Below are 20,292 nucleotides of genomic sequence, written 5' to 3'. Positions count from 1 at the left end.
TTAAAGTCTGGGTATTACATCTTGCTGAGGCTACGTTCCTAGCCCCAGGAGTCTTGATCTTTTATAGTTTTTTCTAAATGCCGAACCACTCTGGATTTTATCTTTATTCATTTATTTTTAGGTACACCCGATTTAATTTAAAAATGTAACAACAACAAAAAAAAGTTATCCCTCTGATTCAAAACATTCTGAATTCCCATAAATTCAAGTGACTCCTTTTGAACTCTTTATTTTGTTAGGATTATTCTTTTTCAGAACTATCCTGGATGTACGTATGCATTTTCCAGGTGACATTAGAATCAGTTTGTTGGTATTTTGATTGCGATTGCATTGGGCTTATATGTATATGTATCCAGTTCAGATCCTCTTTGATGTCCTTCATTGAAGTTGTAGAATTTTGACTCACAGGTATTTTGTAAAATTTGTTCTTAGGGATTTTATAGCTTTTGTTGCTGTTGTGAAGGAGCTCTTTTTAAAAATACATTCCTAAATGGTTAGTAGGAAAACTATGGGTTTTCTTCTCGTATGGCATATTTTTCTCCAGGTCACCCTGTTACTGCTTTTTCTAGTTCTAATAATTTTTCATTTGATTCTGTTTGATTTTCTAGATAACTATCAATCTGTACCAATGGTATTTTTCACTTTTTCCCTTGTTTATATTTCTCTCCCTTTCCGGGGAGGTATGGGCAGGGTGTTTGGCATTAGTTAGGCATTCATAACAGAATGTTGCAGGCATGTCTTTGTTTTGTCCCTGACCTTTTTAAGGGAAATGCGTCAAAACTTTTAACATTAATTAAGATGTTTGGGGACTTCTGGTAGGTTTTTATCAAGTTAAAGGTGTTTCATTCTATTTCTAACTTACTAAGATATTTAATTAGAAATTGTTTAATGTTTTCAAATGCTTTTTCTTTCCAGAGGATCATAGGGGAAAAAGTAAATCACATTGGTGGATTTTCTCATGTTGAGTTATCCTTACACTCCTTGAATAATGTTGTTAGTTGCTATCAAGTGGATTCCAACTCATGGTAAACACTACTCATTTTTGGCATATTGTGCTGGGATTGAATGATGTTATTTAGGATTGCCCCTGGTCATTCAAATATAAGATTGATCTGTAGCAGTTTTTCCCATGAGAGTTCATGGAGGTCTGAGGATCTCTAAATGTATTCTTTAGGGCCTGCAAGCTCTGTAAGAAATTCTAATGTAATTTTAAATTTTATTGTTAAGCTAAAAACATAAAGCATATTGTAGATCTGCATGAGCCCCTTATAAGTGAGAACTGTTAATGATTTAGGACCCGTGTACATTTTTGACTATAATCTTGGGTCCCAAGTGAAGGACAGATGACACTGTGAAATGAGATATAATTTATGTAATTGTGTGAACAGCTGTAGGTAATATAGGACTACTGAAAGCCAAAGAACTAGTGTAGTAGGGAAAGGTGACAGATAATAGATGTGTTATGCAGATCCCACATTTGTACACATTGTCTTGCAGTAGTTCATGAATATAATAGTAAATAATGAATCTTCTGGTTGAAAATTAAAAAAAAAATTTTAGAGAGCACTGTTAACTTGACTGGTGCCATCAAAATGGCATTAAATGGATTAAGAGGGGGTAAATAGCAATAGCATTGATGTTGGCCCAGAGAAATGGTACATCATGTTCAGAATTCAAAATTTAAGAAGTATTATAGGTGTCCAGTATTCTTTTACCTGGTTTGAGTATCAGGGTTATTAATTTTCTGGCCTCCTAGAATAAGTTGGGAGACTTTAAATATTTTTATATGCTGTGAAACGGTTTATATTAGGAACTACCTGATACAGCTTCCTTATAAAGCTTTCAGCGCTAGGTGCCTTTTGGGTGTACATATAGGTGGGGTGTACATATAGGTACATATAGGTAGATACTTTTCCTGTAGTAGTTATTGGTCTATTTGAGTTTCCTTCTCCACTTGAATTAATTTTGTTAATTTATTACAAAATTGTTCATTCTTTTCTCAATTATAAATTTATTGATAGAAAATTGAATATAGCATTGTCTGATAAATTTGATTTTTAGAATCTCCTTCATATCTGTACTTATGCGCCTTATTGTTATACATTAACTTTTCTTGGGTTTGTCGGATTTTTTTTTTCTATTTTTAGCTGTTTGTATTTAGTGTCTGCTTTTATAATGATCATTTTTCTCTTCTACTTTCTTTAGATTCATTTTCTAATTTCTAGTGCTTGGTTCAATTTTTCCCAGTCTTTATGGTTTTCTGATTTGAAAAATAAGTTATACATATTTATAAGAGATTTTTTTTACTACATACATTCTGATAAGATAGTATTTTTTAGTTTTGTTAATTTCTAAAGAACATGTAGTTTCAATTTTGATTTCTAAGTGTGGTTTTTTTGTACTTAAACTACCCTTGGTTTTTGGAAACCCTGGTGGTGTAGTGGTTGAGTGCTGCGGCTACCAAGCAAAAGGTTGGCAGTTCACATCCAGCAGGCGCTCCTTAGAAACTCTGTGGAGCAGTTCTGCTCTGTCCTGTAGAGTTGCTATGAGTTGGAATTGACTCGACGGCAGTGGGTTTTGGTTTACTTGGTTTTTGTGAAGATCACCATCATTTTTTCTGATAATGCATTTCCTGTCTTCTTCATTGGCTTCAGTTCTAGCCTCTGGCCTCTTGGAATGTAATGGTTAACCTAGACCATCCCTTCTTGTTTCCTTCCCCTTTCTCTACTCTACTTATATGATCATTCACTCCCACAGCTTGTATTAGCGTGTATACATAGGTGACTCCCAAATACTATTCATGGAAATCACAGTTCATTCATATCTTAAAAACAAAAGGTGAATATGTTACACATTCTTGACTTGGACAGAGGGGTGCCACAGGCAGAAATGCAGCTTCTCAATAAAGAACAGGAAAGGTTATATATGATTTGGAGGAAGGGTAGAATTTAGATAGATTAAATTTAAATAAAGTAGTGTATTGCCGTAAAGCAAAAGAATGACTAATTTCTCAAGAGTTTCTCTTCAAACAGTGATTTCTAAAAGTGGAAATTTGAGCGTCCTATGTATGCATAGATCATGTCCTTCAGGACAGAGTAGAATTTGCAGCTTCCTTTTTATGTGTGGACTGTGTCCAAGGCAAAAATGGAATTTTTCATTCTCACTCTCCTCTTTAGGCCCTCCTTGGCCAGATCACAGGAAGCCAGTAAGTCTTCTTCAGATCTACACTCTTGACATGGTTCTTAAAAACTGAGTTAGTGGTTTTGAGTCAGCAAGATTTTGTCCCTTTTCTGTGGTCTTAGGAGCTTCTGTTGTACTGTCTGGTAAGACGGCATCCGTGCTGTCTTACTCTAGATACTAGGGGACATATGTTAGCAATACAGAGAGATAAAGAAGGACTGGAAAACACTCCTAAGCCGTGTTTTTTCCAAATGCTAGCTTTTTCAAATGAAACCAGGAGATTCTGGAACTGTAACTAACTCAACAGTTACTTTTTGAATTTTTATTTGCTGCAAATGTCCACATCAGATATAACTTGGTCATGTGCAGGAAAACTGGTATCTCTAGAAACAAGCCTTTAGCAGAATATTTTACTGACAGTTTGATTTACAGAATAAATCTCTCCTTATTAACTTGCCAGGGTAGCTTTCTAGAGGTGGAAGAAGGAGTGTTCTGTTCATAGTTGGTCCCAGTAACAGTTATGGGTCAGGACATGGTTAGGATAGGTAATTCTTACAAATTCCTCCTATCTGAGTAGTTTGAAAAATGTCTGGGAAATTTGTTATGTTGTAGTAGGATTTATGGTAGAAGTAGTGGCACCATGTATCTATCTACAGGGAAGCTGGCTAGCTGTATTTATAGATAATTCACCTTGGGAATTCAAGGACAGAAAGTTGGCAGATGCCAGAATCATCTTCAGAGAAGCATCATTGTCTAGATTTTGGGGCACTGTCTTTCTTTTTCCACTTTATTTGCTAATATGGAACAGTGACTCTTCCAGTAATTTTTTCTGCTTGCTGTATCTGCCACTATTCTTATCAATAGGTCCTTGATTCTTAGAGGATAATGGGTCTTTTGATTTTCATTTTGATTGTTTTACCTAAAGGGCCATATCTTTGTTTTAATTCCTAGTTTGTCTGTTTTGTAAGACTTTCCGGACATGTTCAGCTACATGTTGGATATCCAAATCACAATTTGACATTCCAGATTTTTTTTAGTCCACTATGTTAAGTTGCCATGAGTCAGAATGACTCGACAGCAGTGGGTTAATGTTAAGTCTAAGGAGCCCTGGTCATGCAGCGGTTAAAGTGCTGGGCTGCTAACTGAAAGGTTGGCAGTTCAAACCCACCAGCCACTTCACGTGAGAAAGATGTGCCAGTCTGCTTCCCGTAAAGATTACAACCAAGGAAACCTTGTGAGGCAGATCTCTTCTGTCCTGTAGGGTTACTGTGTGTCAGAATCGATTCGATGACAATGGATTTGGTTTGGTTTTAGTTTATGTTAGGTCTGAAGAGCCCTAGTGGTGCAGTGGTTAAGCACTCCACTGCTAACCAGAAGACCAGCAGTTCAAACCCACCTGCCGCTCTGCAGGAGAAAAGGCCTGGTGGGGGAAAAGACCTGGCAATCTGCTTCTGTAAAGATTACAGCCTAGGAAACTCTATGGGGCAGTTCTACTCTGTCACATTGGGCCACTATGAATTGGAATTGACTTGATGGCAACAGCATGTTAGGTCTGAGCCCATTTACAAGAAAGGGCAGGGTTCTTTTTACCTTGACTCTTGAATCTAGTCCAAAATATAGGTTGAAAGTCTTGAAGCCAATTTCTGACGTCTCTTGTTCTTCCTTCCTTTTTACAACCTTGAATTTTAGTCCATTTAACTTTTGTAAAGAAAAAGCATCAGATACGGTCTCATGTAAATTTCACCGTACTTTTCTTATCCTTCTAGTTCCTGTTTAGTGTTATGCAGATTGTCTTTTTTAATCTTTTTAGTCCATGTCCATTTACCCGCTTTCAACCATTTTCTTTAAAGGCTACAATAGTAAATGATTTCATTTGCATAACCCTGGGGTTCCTGGACAATAGGTGTCTAATAGAACGTGAAATTCAGTAACGAGATGTCTTAGGTTTTGAAAACCGTGCCTTAATTCAGCTTCCATTGTCTATATCTACCATTCTAGCAGTTTTAAGTGGATATTGGGTCATTGGCTGTTTTCTTGGGGAAGACTTTGAGAAAAGGATAGTTTATTTAGGATATTAGGGGAGGGAATATAGGTAGGTGGTTATGTTAAAGCGTGATAGTGTTAGATAGGAGGGCAGGTTTTTGATGGTTTGAGTGGGTTCTTTTTTCTTTCAGGCTTTTGCTAGAGAATCGTTAAGGAACGCTATTTCGAAGTCAAAATTTCAATTTGAGACCTTGGCATACCAGGCAAAAAAGGCTGGCTATTGTATATTTGGTACTTTTCCTCTGTTCTTTTCTAGAGCTTCTTAGATGTATTATCTTTGACATATCCAGGATTCCCCCGTATTGGCTGAGAAAATTCTAGATCATCCTTGGAGAAATTATGCCATCTAGCTAGTAACTAGCACAATAATTAGGTTATAGAAAGAATGCATATAGGAGGCCAAATGAGTTTTGCCAAGAGAAATTTGCAGCTTTACTGCAGAGAAACCCACTTTGACACAAAAGAGAGTGTCGTTACAACAGGTGTCTAGTGGTGCTTATAAAATGGTGGCTAGGGCCCTTGACTGAGTAGTCAAAACTATATGACTAGTAGCTTATTAACCATCAGCCCCAGAGTACAGAAACGGAGAAAAGTCTCCTACGTTAAACACAATGCTTTCTCTCATGAATCTCCTCATGAGGCTTTTGGAGGGATTCACAGCCAAGTTCGTTGCTCCAGAGAGCAGACACTGTTGTCCATTTGCCCCTTAAGGATGACTGGACAGCAGTTTGTAGAATCTGTGCCATTATGCAGTCCTGATGAAGATTGCATGGTATAGAAAAGAGAGTATTTCCCCAAGGAGGAAAAGTCTCTGTTACACAGGATTTTTTCAATTTATGATTCTCAGACTGAAGAGTCAAAGTACACAGGTGTCTTAGTTACTTAGTGCTGCTATAACAGAAATACCACAAGTGGATGGCTTTAACAAAGAGAAATTTATTCTCTCATAGTCTAGGAGGCTAGAAGTCCAAATTCAGGGTGCCAGCTCCGGGAGACCGCTCTCTCTGTTGGCTCTGGGGGAAGGTCCTTGTCAGAAGAGACTGATTTACAACACAACTCAATCTTGTAGATTGAGTCCTGCCTCATTAACATAACTGTCTCTGATCCTGCCACATTAACATCATAGGGGTAGGATTTACAACACATAAGAAAATCACATCAGGTAACAAAATGGTGGACAATCACACAGTACTGGGAATCATGGCCTAGCCAAGTTGACATGCATTTTTGGGGGACACAGTTCAATGTGTGACAACAGAAAAAAAAAAAAACAGAAAAAAAAATTTTAGGATTAAAAAATAAGCTCAGTTAGATAAGTGGCAAGAGCTGTATGAAAAATTGTTTAGATTTCACATAATATTGGGAACACTCATCTGTGATCAAGATGGGACTGAAAGACACCTGGATTTTGAGCACAGAGGGCTCAAGCAGTGTGCACTTGTTTGATAGTCCACCAGTTCTGATAAGCAAAATGAGAGTCCTCAGGTAGGACTTGGTGGGTGGCCTCAAAGTTGTAAACAGAAACTCACATCTTAACACTCTTTCTTTTGTACTTCTACCCCAGTGTAGTAATCTATTTTTTAAGACTGATTTCATCACTGAATACCAACCCATTGCCGTCAAGTTGATGCCGACTCATAGCGACCCTATAGGACAGAGTAGAACTGCCCCACAGGGTTTCCAAGCCTGTAAATCTTTACAGAAGCAGACTGCCACATCTTTTTCCCTTGGAAGCAGCTGGTGGGTTTGAACCACCTTTGGTTAGCAGCTGAGCGCTAACCTTATCTCCACGGAAGCCTTCCCTAACTCCTCAAATTCCTTGTTCTCTGTAATTCTGTATCTGTATTCTAATTCATTTATGCATTTATTTTAAGGCTGTGAATTCTGAGGCAATGATTTAGGGCCGTTTGCTTGGCAAATAATAGATATCCACTAAATATTTGAAATACTGGAATCCTTTCCTTTTTCCTATTGAGGAAAATAAGCCCCAGAGGAGTTAGATGGCATGCCCAAGGCCACACAGTAGTTTCTGGCACATCAAAGAATAGACTCTGTGGCAGTATGGAGGTACTGGTGTCCTCAATTGAAGTGGTAGGATCAAAAGGCTACTTAGAGTAATAGGCTGGTGAGAAAAAGGGAAAAGAAGGAGAGTGAATGAAGACAACTCTTGAGGAGTGTTTCTATAAATGGATCAAAGTAATAGGGCGCTAGTTGGAGGAGAAGATGGGGCCAGAAGAGTTTTGTTTTTGAGGTGAATCATTTCTCTTCGGGTTATAAATATGCTGTTTTTGCTTCTCATCTTATAACTTGTATCTAAGACCATTTTCCCCATGTATATGCTAGATCTCACCCCACCTTCAAAGACAAGCAGAGAAGCCGGCCTTACATTGTTCAGTCATTCATACCAGGAGGGAAGACAAAATTACTGAAGTACAGATTCAAGTTGGGTTGGTAGATTTGATGGTAGGAGAGACTAGAAGGTCTCTGGTTCTGTTTTCCATGTGAAACAGAAAGCAAGTACATCAGCTGAAAATGTATCGGGTGTGTAGTATTAGAGGCTAGAAGAGAAGGTATAAAAGTAGTAGTTTTGTAGGAGCGTTTAAAGAATGAATTAACTAGGGAAATAATTATATGTGGCAGGATTGTGAGGCAGCATTAAAACCCATTTGAGGTCGTTGTCGTCAGTTGTTGTTAAGTCGATTCCAACTCATGGCAGTCCTGTGTGTAGAGTAGAATTGCTCCATAAGGTTTTCAAGGCTGTGACCTTTCGGAAGCAGCTCACCAGGCCTTTCTTCTGAGCTGTCTCTGGGTTGATTTGAAATGCCAGCCTTTCAGGCAGCAGTCAAGCACTTAACCCTTTGAGCCACCCAGAGGGGAGCCCTCACCCCATTTGAGATTAATGAACATGAATTTAAAGTCAACATGATAGGTTTTTTTTCCCTCCCTAGCGAAATTAAGCTGCTTGGGTGCAGGGGCACAAAATTGGGATTATCCAGGGTTTGGGATTTGACAAACGAGTATAACAAAAGGAGAGACTCCCAAGGGAATTGAAGGTATATGATGATGAACTTAAGTAGGAAGTGAGAGAAATGGACAGTGAGGAGAGGTGGTAGGATTAATGGAAAAGATAAGAGATGGTTAGAGAGTAGGATACTTGAATTAAGATTATAGATGGTATATAGTATTAATACACCATCTGGAGTCTAGGGTGTATAATCATCTGGGATTGAGTGGCTGAGACTGGGTGGAGGGTGAGATATTAGAGATAGTAGAAAAGTCATCTATGTGGGAAGTTGAAATTGCCAAGAATTATGTTAGGAATCCTGTGACATGAAGTCATAAGAGATATGAAATGTTAATAATAAAGAACTTAAATACAAGCGGTGTTAGCTGTTTAATTGCCAAATTATTGATATAGGAATTTAGAGGAAGAAAAGATTTATTAAGGTTAGGCAGATTAGGGAACAGCTGTATGTAAATGGTGGGGTTTATGCTGTGTCTACAAGGGAGAGTATCCTCTCCGCAGTATTCCCTCCACAAGCAGTTATTGAGTACATGTATGACAGTATGACAAGCATCATGCTGGGTGCTAGGGCTGTGCTGACAGTTTCATGCACATAGTCTAATGGGAGTGGGCTACAGGTAGGTAAACAAGTCATGCTTTAAGCATCATCAGGAACAAGTGGTGTGGTAGAGGAGTGTGGGTATAAGGTGTTATGGGAGTGCTAAGAATGGAGCTGCTAACTTACTGGAGTGGAGAGAAGGGCTCCTCCAAGTAAGAGATGGTGGAACAATTTTTGTAGGATTCATGTGTCGGGGTAAGGAGGTTGGCAGGGGAGGCTGATTCAATTTATTTGATGTGGAGTTAGGAAACTTTATGGCATGTTTGAGAGAAGTGAAAATCATTCAGTGGTTTAAGCAGTGGGTACAAAGAAATACAGTAACTAGGGACCAACTATGAAAGGTCTTTAGATGATTAGATTTTTCCAAAGACACTTTTGAGGAGCTAAGCGTATCTAACAAGAGAGTGGCACTATGGAAGTAATTTTTAGGGATATTTGTAGTAACAGGGTGCCATATACCTCATTTGGTGGGGGAGAGGGGGAGTTTTTTTTTTTTTTTACCGTGACAACCTTTTATAATTTATGTGAAATTATGATTTCAGAGAGAAGGTACATGGGAGTCAGTTCTTTTCTGGCTTATGATTTTTTTTTTTAAACAACATCTTGTATATACTTGTTTTAGAGTGGGGGCTGGTGACCATTATCTTTGCTTTTTCATCCTTATAAGTATTTTAAAAATATGTACTAAAAACTCCATTCAGTAAAATTGGAGTTTCAACAAGATAATGTTTGTCAGTGGCACTGAGATTTTGTTAAAACATTCCATTAAGCAAGTTATGTTGTGTAACAGGCTGTAATAAATACAATAACGTTTTTACTTTATCTTCAGCTCTGAGAGTTCATTTACTTTCTTATTGATAGGATGGTTTCTTTTAATATATTGAAAACGGTGAATTTTGGTATATAGAAATTATTCTGAAGTGTCAACTTTTCTTTGAAAGATCATGTGTTTTGTTATTGAAGCATTGGGTTTGAGCAAATTAAATTAGCATGGTCATTCAACTTTCCATCCTTGTAGGTAAATATATGCAAGCAGTTATATTTCTTTTTTTGTCTTGAATTGTTCATTGTCTCCTAATGACCTGCTTTTGTAAATCAAGAAACTAGGACAAAGTGTTTCCTTTCTTTCCAGTCTTAATATTGGAATAAAAAGCTTTTATTTTGGTGTGAGAAATACTATTTCAAAGTTGCTATCTTGTTATATATTAGAAAAATAATTTAACAGTGGGTAGACATAAATAAGGTAGGTCAGTGGTTAAGCGTTTGGCTGCTAATCAAAAGGTTGATAGTTCAAATCCACCAGCTGCTCCTTGGAAACCTTACGGGGCAGTTCTGCTCTCACTTACAGGGTTGCTGTGAGTCGAAATTGACTTGAGAGCAATGGGTTTGGTTTTGGCTTGGTTTAGACATAAATGAAGGAAACCGTGGTTGGCGAAAGGCCAGCTGTTCGAACCCACTAGCCACTCCATGAGAGAAAAGACTTGATGATCTGCTTCCCCGTGGAGCGGTTCTCCTCGGCACACATAGGTTGCCATAAGCTGGAAACTACTCAAGGGCAACTAATAACAGGCATAAATGAGTTTTTTTAAATAAATGTATTATGTGTAAAAAATGAGAGATTTCAGTCAGTTGCTCATTTAAGGTTATTACTTAAGTGACATACGTAAAAATTACGTCTTCCTGTCTGAATATTCCTAATGTATTTACTTATGTAAGGGTTTTCTACCATAAGCTTTTTTTAAAGAAATGTCTGAAAATAGCCAGTTTAAAGATAAAAAAACTTTTTGGTGAATAGAAAATAATTTATGAATTTAACGTGTTCTGTTTTACTCATGGAAGGAATTAATATTTTTTAGAATATAGAGGCACCATGAGTTGAATTGAGTCAACAGTAACTAACAACATCATTTTGTTGGTTGAGAAATGAGGAATATGGTTTTCAGAAGAGACAAGGGAATGTTTTTCCATGGCCAACCTTGAAGATAATAGGTGACAGAATCAGGATTTATAGAAATACTGATAGCAAGCAGTGTGTTATATCTATTGTTACAATAAAAAAATCCTAATAGGATGATGTAACAGTAGATCAGATTAGTAAAGTAAGAATAATGAGAAAAAACCTAGAGAGTTTAATTGACTGCAAACTAGTCTACACGTTTGAACTTAATAAAAAAAATCTTTATGCAGTGTTAGCCTGAAAACCCTCTGTCTAGAACAAGAAAACTAATAGCCCTGTGCTGCTTTGTTGCTGACAAATTGGCATTTGGAGACAAGAATGGAATCAGGGTGGTAGAGGGGTCGTGTTTCCCTTTTTTTTTTTTTTAGAAGGAACTAGGATATTTGGTGACAAGGAAAGAACAATCAAGTGGGATATCGTAACAGTCTCTAAATATTTGAGAGGCTACCATGTAGAAAAATTATTGGACGTAATGATTTTGCCTCCAGAAGGCATCTGTAGTGTTAGTAGGTAGCAGTACAGGGCTCAGCATAGGAAGAGCTTTCTGAGAATCAGAGCGACTCATTAGGTAGAGAATTGTTCATGAGTGGAGACAGAATGACCAGTTGTGTAAATAAAGTGCTATAAAGTAGATTTTGTGTCTCAGGCAAAATTGGACTAGAGAGCCATGCTGAAGGGTGAAATTTTCCCGAGATTTTGTTCTAAGTTCCATGACCGTCAGCTTCCGAAAAACATTGTTTTGTGTTAAGACAATCTTCTATACATTTGGCAATAATTAAGTACTTTCCATGTGCCAGCTGGTGGGGATTCAGGGATCAGTGATAGTCTCCTCCTCTCAAGTAGCTCACGCTCACAAATGGCAAGATTCTTGGGCTTTTTCTCTTTTCTTATTTTTGAGATACCAGTGCGTAATTTCTGTTTTTTTTTTATTTGCAAATCCTTAAAAAATCAGTGTTGAGATTTATTACCCTTTCAAGTACTGAAATTGTTTTTCTCTCCTTTTTATTCCTAGCAATGTCTCAGGCTGTGCAGACAAATGGAACTCAACCGTTAAGTAAAACATGGGAACTTAGTTTGTATGAATTACAACGAACACCTCAGGTAATGTAGACTAAGATAATTGAAGGAGAATATGAGACATGTAAACTAGGACGTATTTTTAGAACAAGAAAATTTGAAATAGAATATAACAGTAATAATTTACACACAAGCAGTCCTGACTAGTTTAATTGACTCCAACATACCTGTTTCGGCAGGATCTTCATTTGTTGAATCAACAAATAATTTGAGTGCATATCTGTACCAGCTTGTATGTTAGGTACTAGGTGAGCAGTGGTGAATATTAAGTTTGAGATGCTTATGAGACATGCAGGTAGAGATGCTAATTAATGGTCTGAACTAAATATGAAATTTTAGGAGTCGTCAGCATATTTTAAGCAATGGGAATGGATAAAATCACCTAGAGATGAGCATAGGGCTCAGAACGTCGTCCAGAGGAGCCTCAACATTTAGAAATTAGGAAACGGACAAAGAGCCAACAAAGGCGGCTCAGAAGGAACAACTAGGAAAGAGGAAGAAAAAATGGGAGAGTGAGGAAATGGGGCCCAGAATCTAAGAGGAAGAGCTTAAAGGAGAATGTAGTCAAATGTGTTTAACACTGCCGAGAGGTTGAAGAGGATGCAGATTAGAAAAGAGTACATTTGATTTGGCCGTGTATGCCTTGTGACTTTGACAGGAGCAAATTCAGTGGAGAAGATTGTATTAGGTTGAAGAGTGAATGGAATCATGGTACAGTCTCATCGGTTCATGCGTGAACAGGGATTATAATCATGTGCACATGCAGTCTAGTAAGGAGGAAAAAGTGAAGAGAGATGTATAGGAAATTCTTGGGAGAAGTTTGGCTTGCAGGGGAGCAGAGAATGGAGCAAAAAGTAGAGGGGAACACAGAATCAAGCGAAGTTTTTCTTTCTAGTGTGTTGTTTACTAGATGGGACATAGAGTACGCTGACTCCTTCCCCCCAACCTTGCACAGCTCTAGTGGCATCATTCCCATTTCTGGCTGCAGCAGCACAAGGAGATACTGATTTACTAGGCAGATTTAGTGGAGAGGGAGAAATTGATGATGCCTCAGGGCAAATATAATCATCAAAAGAGGGATGTCCTTGAGAATGTATGAAGGAATGAGCACAAGTGGGGAAATTGCCCGTTGATAGGAAGATGGACAGTTTCTCTATGTAACAAGAGACAATACCATTTGTACCTTGGTGGAGACAAAGTGGAATAATTTATTAATAATTGATAAATTTTTATAGTTTATTAATAATGAAATGAGTAATCTATTGAAAGTTCAGGTGGAGGAAGGTCTGCAGATAGAAGAAAAGGCATAAAATAGTGTAGAAAAAGGAAAAGTGAGAGAAACCAGTTGCTGAGCAGTGTTGAGCACCTATTTGAAGCTAGTGACATTTTTAGTTATATTAATCTGATTGTGATTTACCCCCACCCCCAACAGTGATACGCACCTGTATAGGTACTGGTCTGGAGAATGGGAATAGTTGAATTTATCCAGGGTCATAATATTGCTAGGCAAGTTCTAAAGTGAGAGAAGATAGACTTGATTATTAGCTGGGTCATTGTCATACTTTCTGAATGATAGTTTCCTTATCTAAAAAAAGGAAATTATAATTCATAAATTCAAAAGTTTGTGTAAGAAACTAAGTAAAATAAAATATGGAAGGTGCTTTATATAGAGAGGTTGAACATAATTTAAAAAACCCATTACTGTTGAGTTGATTTCGACTCATAGCAACCCTATGGAACAGAGTAGAACTGCCCCATAGGGTTTCCGAGGAGCAACTGGTGGATTTGAACTGCTGACCTTTTGGTTAGCAGTATGTGATTCTCACAGTTTATTTAGGAATCATCTGGGGATCTTGTTAAAATGTAGATTCTGATTCAGTGTATTGGGTGGAAATGCAAATTCTCAGCAGGGGTTGAAGTGGAACGAACCAGTTCGAAGTTGTGGTTAGCCTGAGAACCTGAACACTTCGTATGAAATTCCTTCTGTGGGTCTTGTTAAAATGTAGATTCTGATTCAGTATATTGAGTGGAAATGCAGATTCTAAGCTGGGGTTTGAACCGGAATGAACCATTTCAGAGTCATTGTTAGCTTGAGAACCTGACCACTTCGTATGGAATTGCTTCTGTGGACCAAGACATTTTTTTTTTTTTGTCTTTTTTAAATTGCACTTTAAATGAAGGTTTACAGAACAAACTAGTTTCTCGTTAAACAGTACACATACTGTTTTGTGACATTGCTTAACCACACAACATGTCGACACTCTCCCTTCTCGACCTTGCATTCCCTATTACTAGCTTTCCTGTCCCCTCCTGCCTTCTAGTCCTAGTCCCCGGGCTAGTGTACCCCTTTAGTCTTGTTTCGGGACCAAGACTTTTTTAAGGTTCAAAAAGTGGTTTTAAGCTGAAATCCTATTTAACTGTTTATAAATTAGAGAATAATTGTACTAAAATCTTTAAATCTTTTGATGGACAGCATGAAACACATAATTTATGATCAAAGTGGGGTAATTTTTGAAGATGGAAGAATTCTTAGGATCCATTTAGCCCTAAATAGTCACTCACTGGGAGGTGTAGATGTTTTACATGCTTGGCTTCTAACCTGACGGTTGGCAGTTTGAATCCAACTAGAGGCGCTTCGGAAGGAAGGTCTAATTCTGAAAAATCAACCATTAAAAACCCTGTGGAGGACAGTTCTCCTCTGACACACGAGGGGTTGCCATAAGTGGGAATTGACTTGATGGCCATTAGTAGTTAGTAAATAGGTATTTAGCCCTAACTACCTAATTTTCCAGGTAAGAAAGCCGTGTTAAATAATTATTTAGAGCCACACGGCAGGTTACATGGCTAGAACTAGAACATTAGGCATCTGATTGCAGAGTCAGTATTTTTTTTTTTTTTTTACATATTATAGCAGGCTAATTTCCCACTCATTATCTTTTAAACATACTACTATGTTGTCTTTAGAGTTTAAATAGTAGGATTTACATAATCAGTCTAGTGTTGGGGCTGAGGGGAGTTGGAGGAAATTAGAGCTACAAGGAAATTGGCTGTTAGTTGACAGTGGTGGTGGCTGAGTGATGGGTATACATGGAAGTTCATTTTACTGTTCAGACTTTCGTATGTTCAGATTTGTCCACAGTTAAAAAAAAAAATGAAGTAGCATTTAATTTTGAAGTGACTCTTTTATAGGAGGCAATAACGGACGGTCTGGAAATCGTGGTTTCGCCTCGGAGTCTGCACAGTGAGCTGATGTGCCCGATTTGTTTGGACATGCTGAAGAACACCATGACCACAAAGGAGTGTCTGCACCGCTTCTGTGCGGACTGCATCATCACAGCCCTCAGAAGTGGGTATGTGGGACTGAGTCGCACTGGGTACCTACCAGGATAGGGCTGCGTGGGGTTTGAGGAGTACATTCTCTGTAAGTATATGATTAAGAACTGGAAATTTTTCTGAAGTTTAGGTTTTAATCATTGGAGAATCTTTGTTTTGAAATGGTTGGTTTTACACAATTTGAGAAGCTTAATAGGGCAAGACTTTTGTTCTGAGGAAATTACAAGGCATGAAACCATGGTGTTTTTACTTAAGTATGTAAAATAATATCCTTAAAACAAAAAACAAAACAAAAAACCAAACCCAGTGCCATCGAGTCGATTCTGACTCATAGCGACCCTATAATATATATCCTTATGAATGTGCTATTTCAAGAAAACAATAACAAATTAATACACAGTAATGGATAGTGTTTCCTTGTATGGCATGGATACCAAAAAGGGGAAATTTAAATTGGGAAGGAATCTATTTTTAATTTCTAAAATGGTTATTTATAAATTATCATCGGAAAGTATTAAAAATTTTCTCTGTGGTCAAGTTGTGTAGAGTATCTGTTTACCCAGTAGTCAGATTTTCAAAGACATTCAGGCTAATCAGTTTGAATTTCTGTGACTTAATGAAAGCACTAGAGTAAAGCTGATAACTCTCCAGAAGCTGGGTATTTTTGTCTTTAGCCCAGAGATACTGGTGGTGTTGACATTTTCTTTCCTTTCTCTTCATTTAGCAACAAAGAATGTCCTACCTGTCGGAAAAAGCTAGTTTCCAAAAGATCACTAAGGCCAGACCCAAACTTTGATGCCCTCATCAGCAAAATTTATCCAAGTCGTGATGAGTATGAAGCTCACCAGGAGAGAGTATTAGCCAGGATCAACAAGCACAACAATCAGCAAGCACTCAGTCACAGCATTGAGGAAGGACTGAAGATACAGGCCATGAACAGGTGTGCGTGAAAGAGAGTATCTATTTTTGTGACTACTGTACAGTCGCCATTTAAAAAAAAAAAAAAAAGGTGAAATGCAGTATCAAATATTAGTTCTGCATGGTTACCTTTTTAATGCAGGTATAATACGTGCCTCCCAAACCCAGTGCCGTCGAGTTAATTCCGACTCATAGCAACCCTACAGGATAGAGTAGAACTGCCCCATAGAGTTTCCAAGGAGCGCCTGGCGGATTTGAACTGCTGATCCAGGCATACTAAAATATTCCCTTTAAGATGCTAGGATCTTAAAAACAAAAACACCTTCTTTTGACCCCATTCCTCCACCACCACCCCCCCACCCCCCACTTACCAGTCGATTTCCCCACTTCTTTTTATAGGAAAACTCCTTGAAAGTGTTGTCTGTAGTCAGTCTTACAGTTTTTCTCCCATTCTTTTTTGAATCCACTCCAGTTAGGACTTTATCCTCACAACCACACCAGATTGCTCTTACCAAAACTATCAAATTCTCAATACTGCAGCTTACTTACCAGCACTTGACACAATTAATTCTGCCTTCCTCTGAAAAGTTTTTTTCAACTGGCTTTCAGGAGACCGTATTCTCCTGATTCCCTTTGTATGTCCTGAGGTGTTCCCCTTACTTGCAGAGATGGAGTACCCCAGGGATGGGCTGTTTCTCTTTTCTGTACAAGTTCTCTCTCCAGGCGATCTCATCTAGTTTCATTGCTTTAATTACCATTTATATGCTGATGACTCCAAGTTCATACATTCAGCCTGGGCTTCCCTGAACTCCAGACTCATTTCATTTTGGATATCTAATAGGGATCTCAAATTTAACATGTCTCTCCCCACCCCACCCATCTCTTCATGCTTCTTAATTTCACAGTTAATGGCAACTCCATCATTCCACTTGCTCAAGTCAAAAACTGTATAGCCATCTCTAATATCTCTCCTTTTTTCTCACACTCTGTATTCCATCCAGTCTGTGAGTAAATAAGTATTTTTAGCTCTCTCCAAAATATATCCAGGCTGTGACCACTTCTCCCAACCTCAACTCCTACCACCTGGTCCGAGGCACCACCGTCTTTCATTTGAAGTATTGAAATAGCCTCCTAACTGGTGTTTCTGCTTCCCATGCTTACTCCTACATAGTCTGTTCTCAGCACAGCAGTCAGAGCAAGTCTTTTGAATTGAAAGTCAGGTCATGTCTCTCCTTTCCTCAGAGCCCTCTAATAGTTTCTGTTCACAATTAGGGTAAAAGCCAGAAAACCTTAATAATTTGCAGGAGTAAGGGCTAAATAGTCACATTTCTAATTTATTTTATTGTTCCTCATTTGACATTCAGACTGGTTGCTGTGACTCTTGAAATGCAACCCCAACCAAGAACAGAAAATGGAGTTTTATAGATGTGATTTGATAAATACAAGACATAATAGGCTATTGATCTTCTTTATCTGAACATTATTCTTCTAAAATGCTTCTGGGAATTGAATTAATCTAGGTCTGTCACCTCAAACCCTTTTTAGAAAGAGGTGTGGGATAAAAATAAATACATTAAGTCTGCGTAACTTTTTAGCTCACTGTAATTTACTGTCAATTAAAACAGCTTTTCTCTTGCTTTAGTTGTAGATTTTAGGAAATATTTATGTAATCTTCACTGTTGAGTTTATCTTTTTGTTCTACCATTTTGGCCTGTTCATGTCTTTTTGAGTCACAGTTTTACCATTTAACATATTAGTCTCACCGCACCCTCTTAGTTTTTAAATGACCTATAGATTACATTTTATTTAAAAAAAAAAAGAGGAAACAAAAGCAAAAGAATTCTTGAGCATCTTTCCTAAGCCGTGGGATATTATTTCTTCATTTTGGCAACAGCTGTTTAAAAATGGTGCGATTCTTACATGTGCATGCCATGTACAGGTGGAGTCAGGCAGTGTGGTAGAAAGAGTGTGGCCTTGTGTATCACATCCTAGCTCTGGCTCTGACACTTCCTAGTGGTATAACCATGGGCAAATTACTTACCTTTGAACTGGTTTCTTTGGTTTTTTCAGCTAGAAAATTACTGCATTGTAGGTTGGTTTAAAGAGTAGATGAGAGTATGTACCCAAAATGCCTTGCCTAGTAATTGGTTTTAATATCTGAGCTTGTTGGCTGTGTCTGTATCCATGCTGGTTATTTAGATACCCTCTCATTTTCTTCGTTAGAATCCTCTCGAATTGCATTAGCAGATCTCATGAGGGGGTGGGCAGGGAGTGCTAACCATCCCTCTTAAACCTTGTTTCCTTAAGAATTTCTGATAATCGAGGCATAAATCTTTCCTCAGATCTTTTAAATTTTCATAACTGAATGATTAATCTTGTAACAAAGAAAAATTATCAAAATATAAAATAATAAGCCCTGTAGTCTTTCCTTTGTTGATCGAGAGAATTATTAAGGGAATGTAAACAATTTGTTTTAATCATTCAGATGTTTTATGTGCCTGTGTGTGTGTTTTTGGACTTTGGGGTATCTAGTTTGGAGCAAATTCAGTTACCAAGATTTTGAATTCTAAACTTTAGTAGTAGTTCAGTGCTTCAAAATTGATACTGTGAAAATGCCTAAATGTAAATTTTATGTAGCTTTTTTTCTTTCCTTAACTAGACTACAGCGAGGCAAGAAACAGCAGATTGAAAATGGTAGTGGAGCAGAAGATAATGGTGACAGTTCCCACTGTAGTAACGCATCCACACATAGCAATCAGGAAGCAGGACCTAGTAACAAACGGACCAAAACATCTGATGATTCTGGGCTTGAGCTTGATAATAACAATGCAGCAGTGGCAATTGATCCAGTCATGGATGGTGCTAGTGAAATTGAGTTAGTATTCAGGCCTCATCCCACACTTATGGAAAAAGATGACAGTGCACAGACAAGGTAAATGTGATTAGTTGCTGATTATCTCAATTCTGAATGTCCCCAACTTGGAGTTAAAAGGAATTTTTGAAATAGAAGTAAAGGCAGTGTGGTGTTGTCATCCTAGTGATTGCCAGGGTTATCTGCATATTCTGACTGCCTAGATTGTTTTCTTCCTCCCTTATGTGCTTCCCACCCAATGCTCATCTGAAAGAAATGAGCCTCCTAGGTCGAGGAGGAAGAGAAGCATTTAAATTCCTTACAAATGATAGGAGGGTGTCATTAGACTCTCAAATGCATAATGGAAGGATGCTGTTTTATCAGTATACTACCTGCCATTGAGTGCAGATAAACATCATATATTTGTTGAGTGAGTCATTGAATGGTGTACCATACTTAAAAAAAACAAAAATAACCCAAGACGAGCACTTCTGTGCCTAGTCATTGAAAAACCGAAAATTTGATTAACTCTAGAAATTTGCTCATCCTCTTACTAGTCCTCTTGCTGCTGCAGACGTAGCAGAATTCTGATCGTGGGGCTGAAGGGTATGCTGTTCTTTTTTTTTGCCCTTAGTATTTTTTGTGTATTTGCTTGATTTTTGTCATCTTACTTCATATTTAGTTATGGATGGTAAAGGAGGGAGAGGTTTGATTTCCTGGAAGTCAGATCATGAGTGTTTCCTTTCCCCTCTTTTACATTTTTCAATAAAAAATGTTTAGATGATTTAAAAAAAAAAAACAACAACAACAAAAAACCCCATTGCCATCGAGTTGATTCTGACTCATAGCGACCCTATAGGACAGAGTAGGCCTGCCCCATATGGTTTCCAAGGAGTGCCTGGTGGATTTGAACTCCTGACCTTTTGGTTAGCAGCTGTAGCTTTTGACCACTGCACCACCAGTGTTTCCATTTAGATAATAGAGGAATAAATTTTTTATATAATATGAAACATTTTTTACTTTTTAGAAATGTTTTAGTTGCATTAATATAAATTGTGATCAGTAATGTAGTCTAGAAATTAATTTTTTAATGATTTATTTTTGTAGATACATAAAGACTTCAGGTAATGCCACTGTCGATCACTTATCCAAGTATCTGGCTGTGAGGCTAGCTTTAGAAGAACTTCGAAGCAAAGGAGAATCAAACCAGATGAACCTTGATACAGCTAGTGAGAAGCAGTATACCATTTACATAGCAACAGCTAATGGCCAGTTCACTGTAAGTATACAAAACCATACTGTTGAAAATA

The 20,292-nt window shown here is 37.8% G+C and overlaps 1 protein-coding gene across 2 annotated transcripts in view; it reads left to right on the top strand.

Moving 5' to 3' along the window:
• The window catches only part of RNF2 (ring finger protein 2), a 47,764-nt gene that overhangs the window by 25,171 nt on the left and 2,301 nt on the right, over positions 1-20,292 (top strand). For both annotated transcript variants that reach the window (XM_064276517.1, XM_064276519.1), the window contains exons 2-6: positions 11,816-11,904; positions 15,070-15,230; positions 15,938-16,153; positions 18,791-19,063; positions 20,090-20,261. In XM_064276517.1, coding sequence (XP_064132587.1) covers positions 11,818-11,904; positions 15,070-15,230; positions 15,938-16,153; positions 18,791-19,063; positions 20,090-20,261 — 909 coding nt within the window. In that variant the 5' untranslated portion in view covers positions 11,816-11,817. The remainder of the gene's footprint in view (positions 1-11,815; positions 11,905-15,069; positions 15,231-15,937; positions 16,154-18,790; positions 19,064-20,089; positions 20,262-20,292) is intronic.

The sequence above is a fragment of the Loxodonta africana genome, chromosome 25 (genome assembly GCF_030014295.1).
Source record: "Loxodonta africana isolate mLoxAfr1 chromosome 25, mLoxAfr1.hap2, whole genome shotgun sequence".
Lineage (NCBI taxonomy): Eukaryota > Metazoa > Chordata > Mammalia > Proboscidea > Elephantidae > Loxodonta > Loxodonta africana.
Note: the sequence above shows the minus strand (reverse complement) of the source record. Positions and strands in the feature narration are given on the sequence as shown.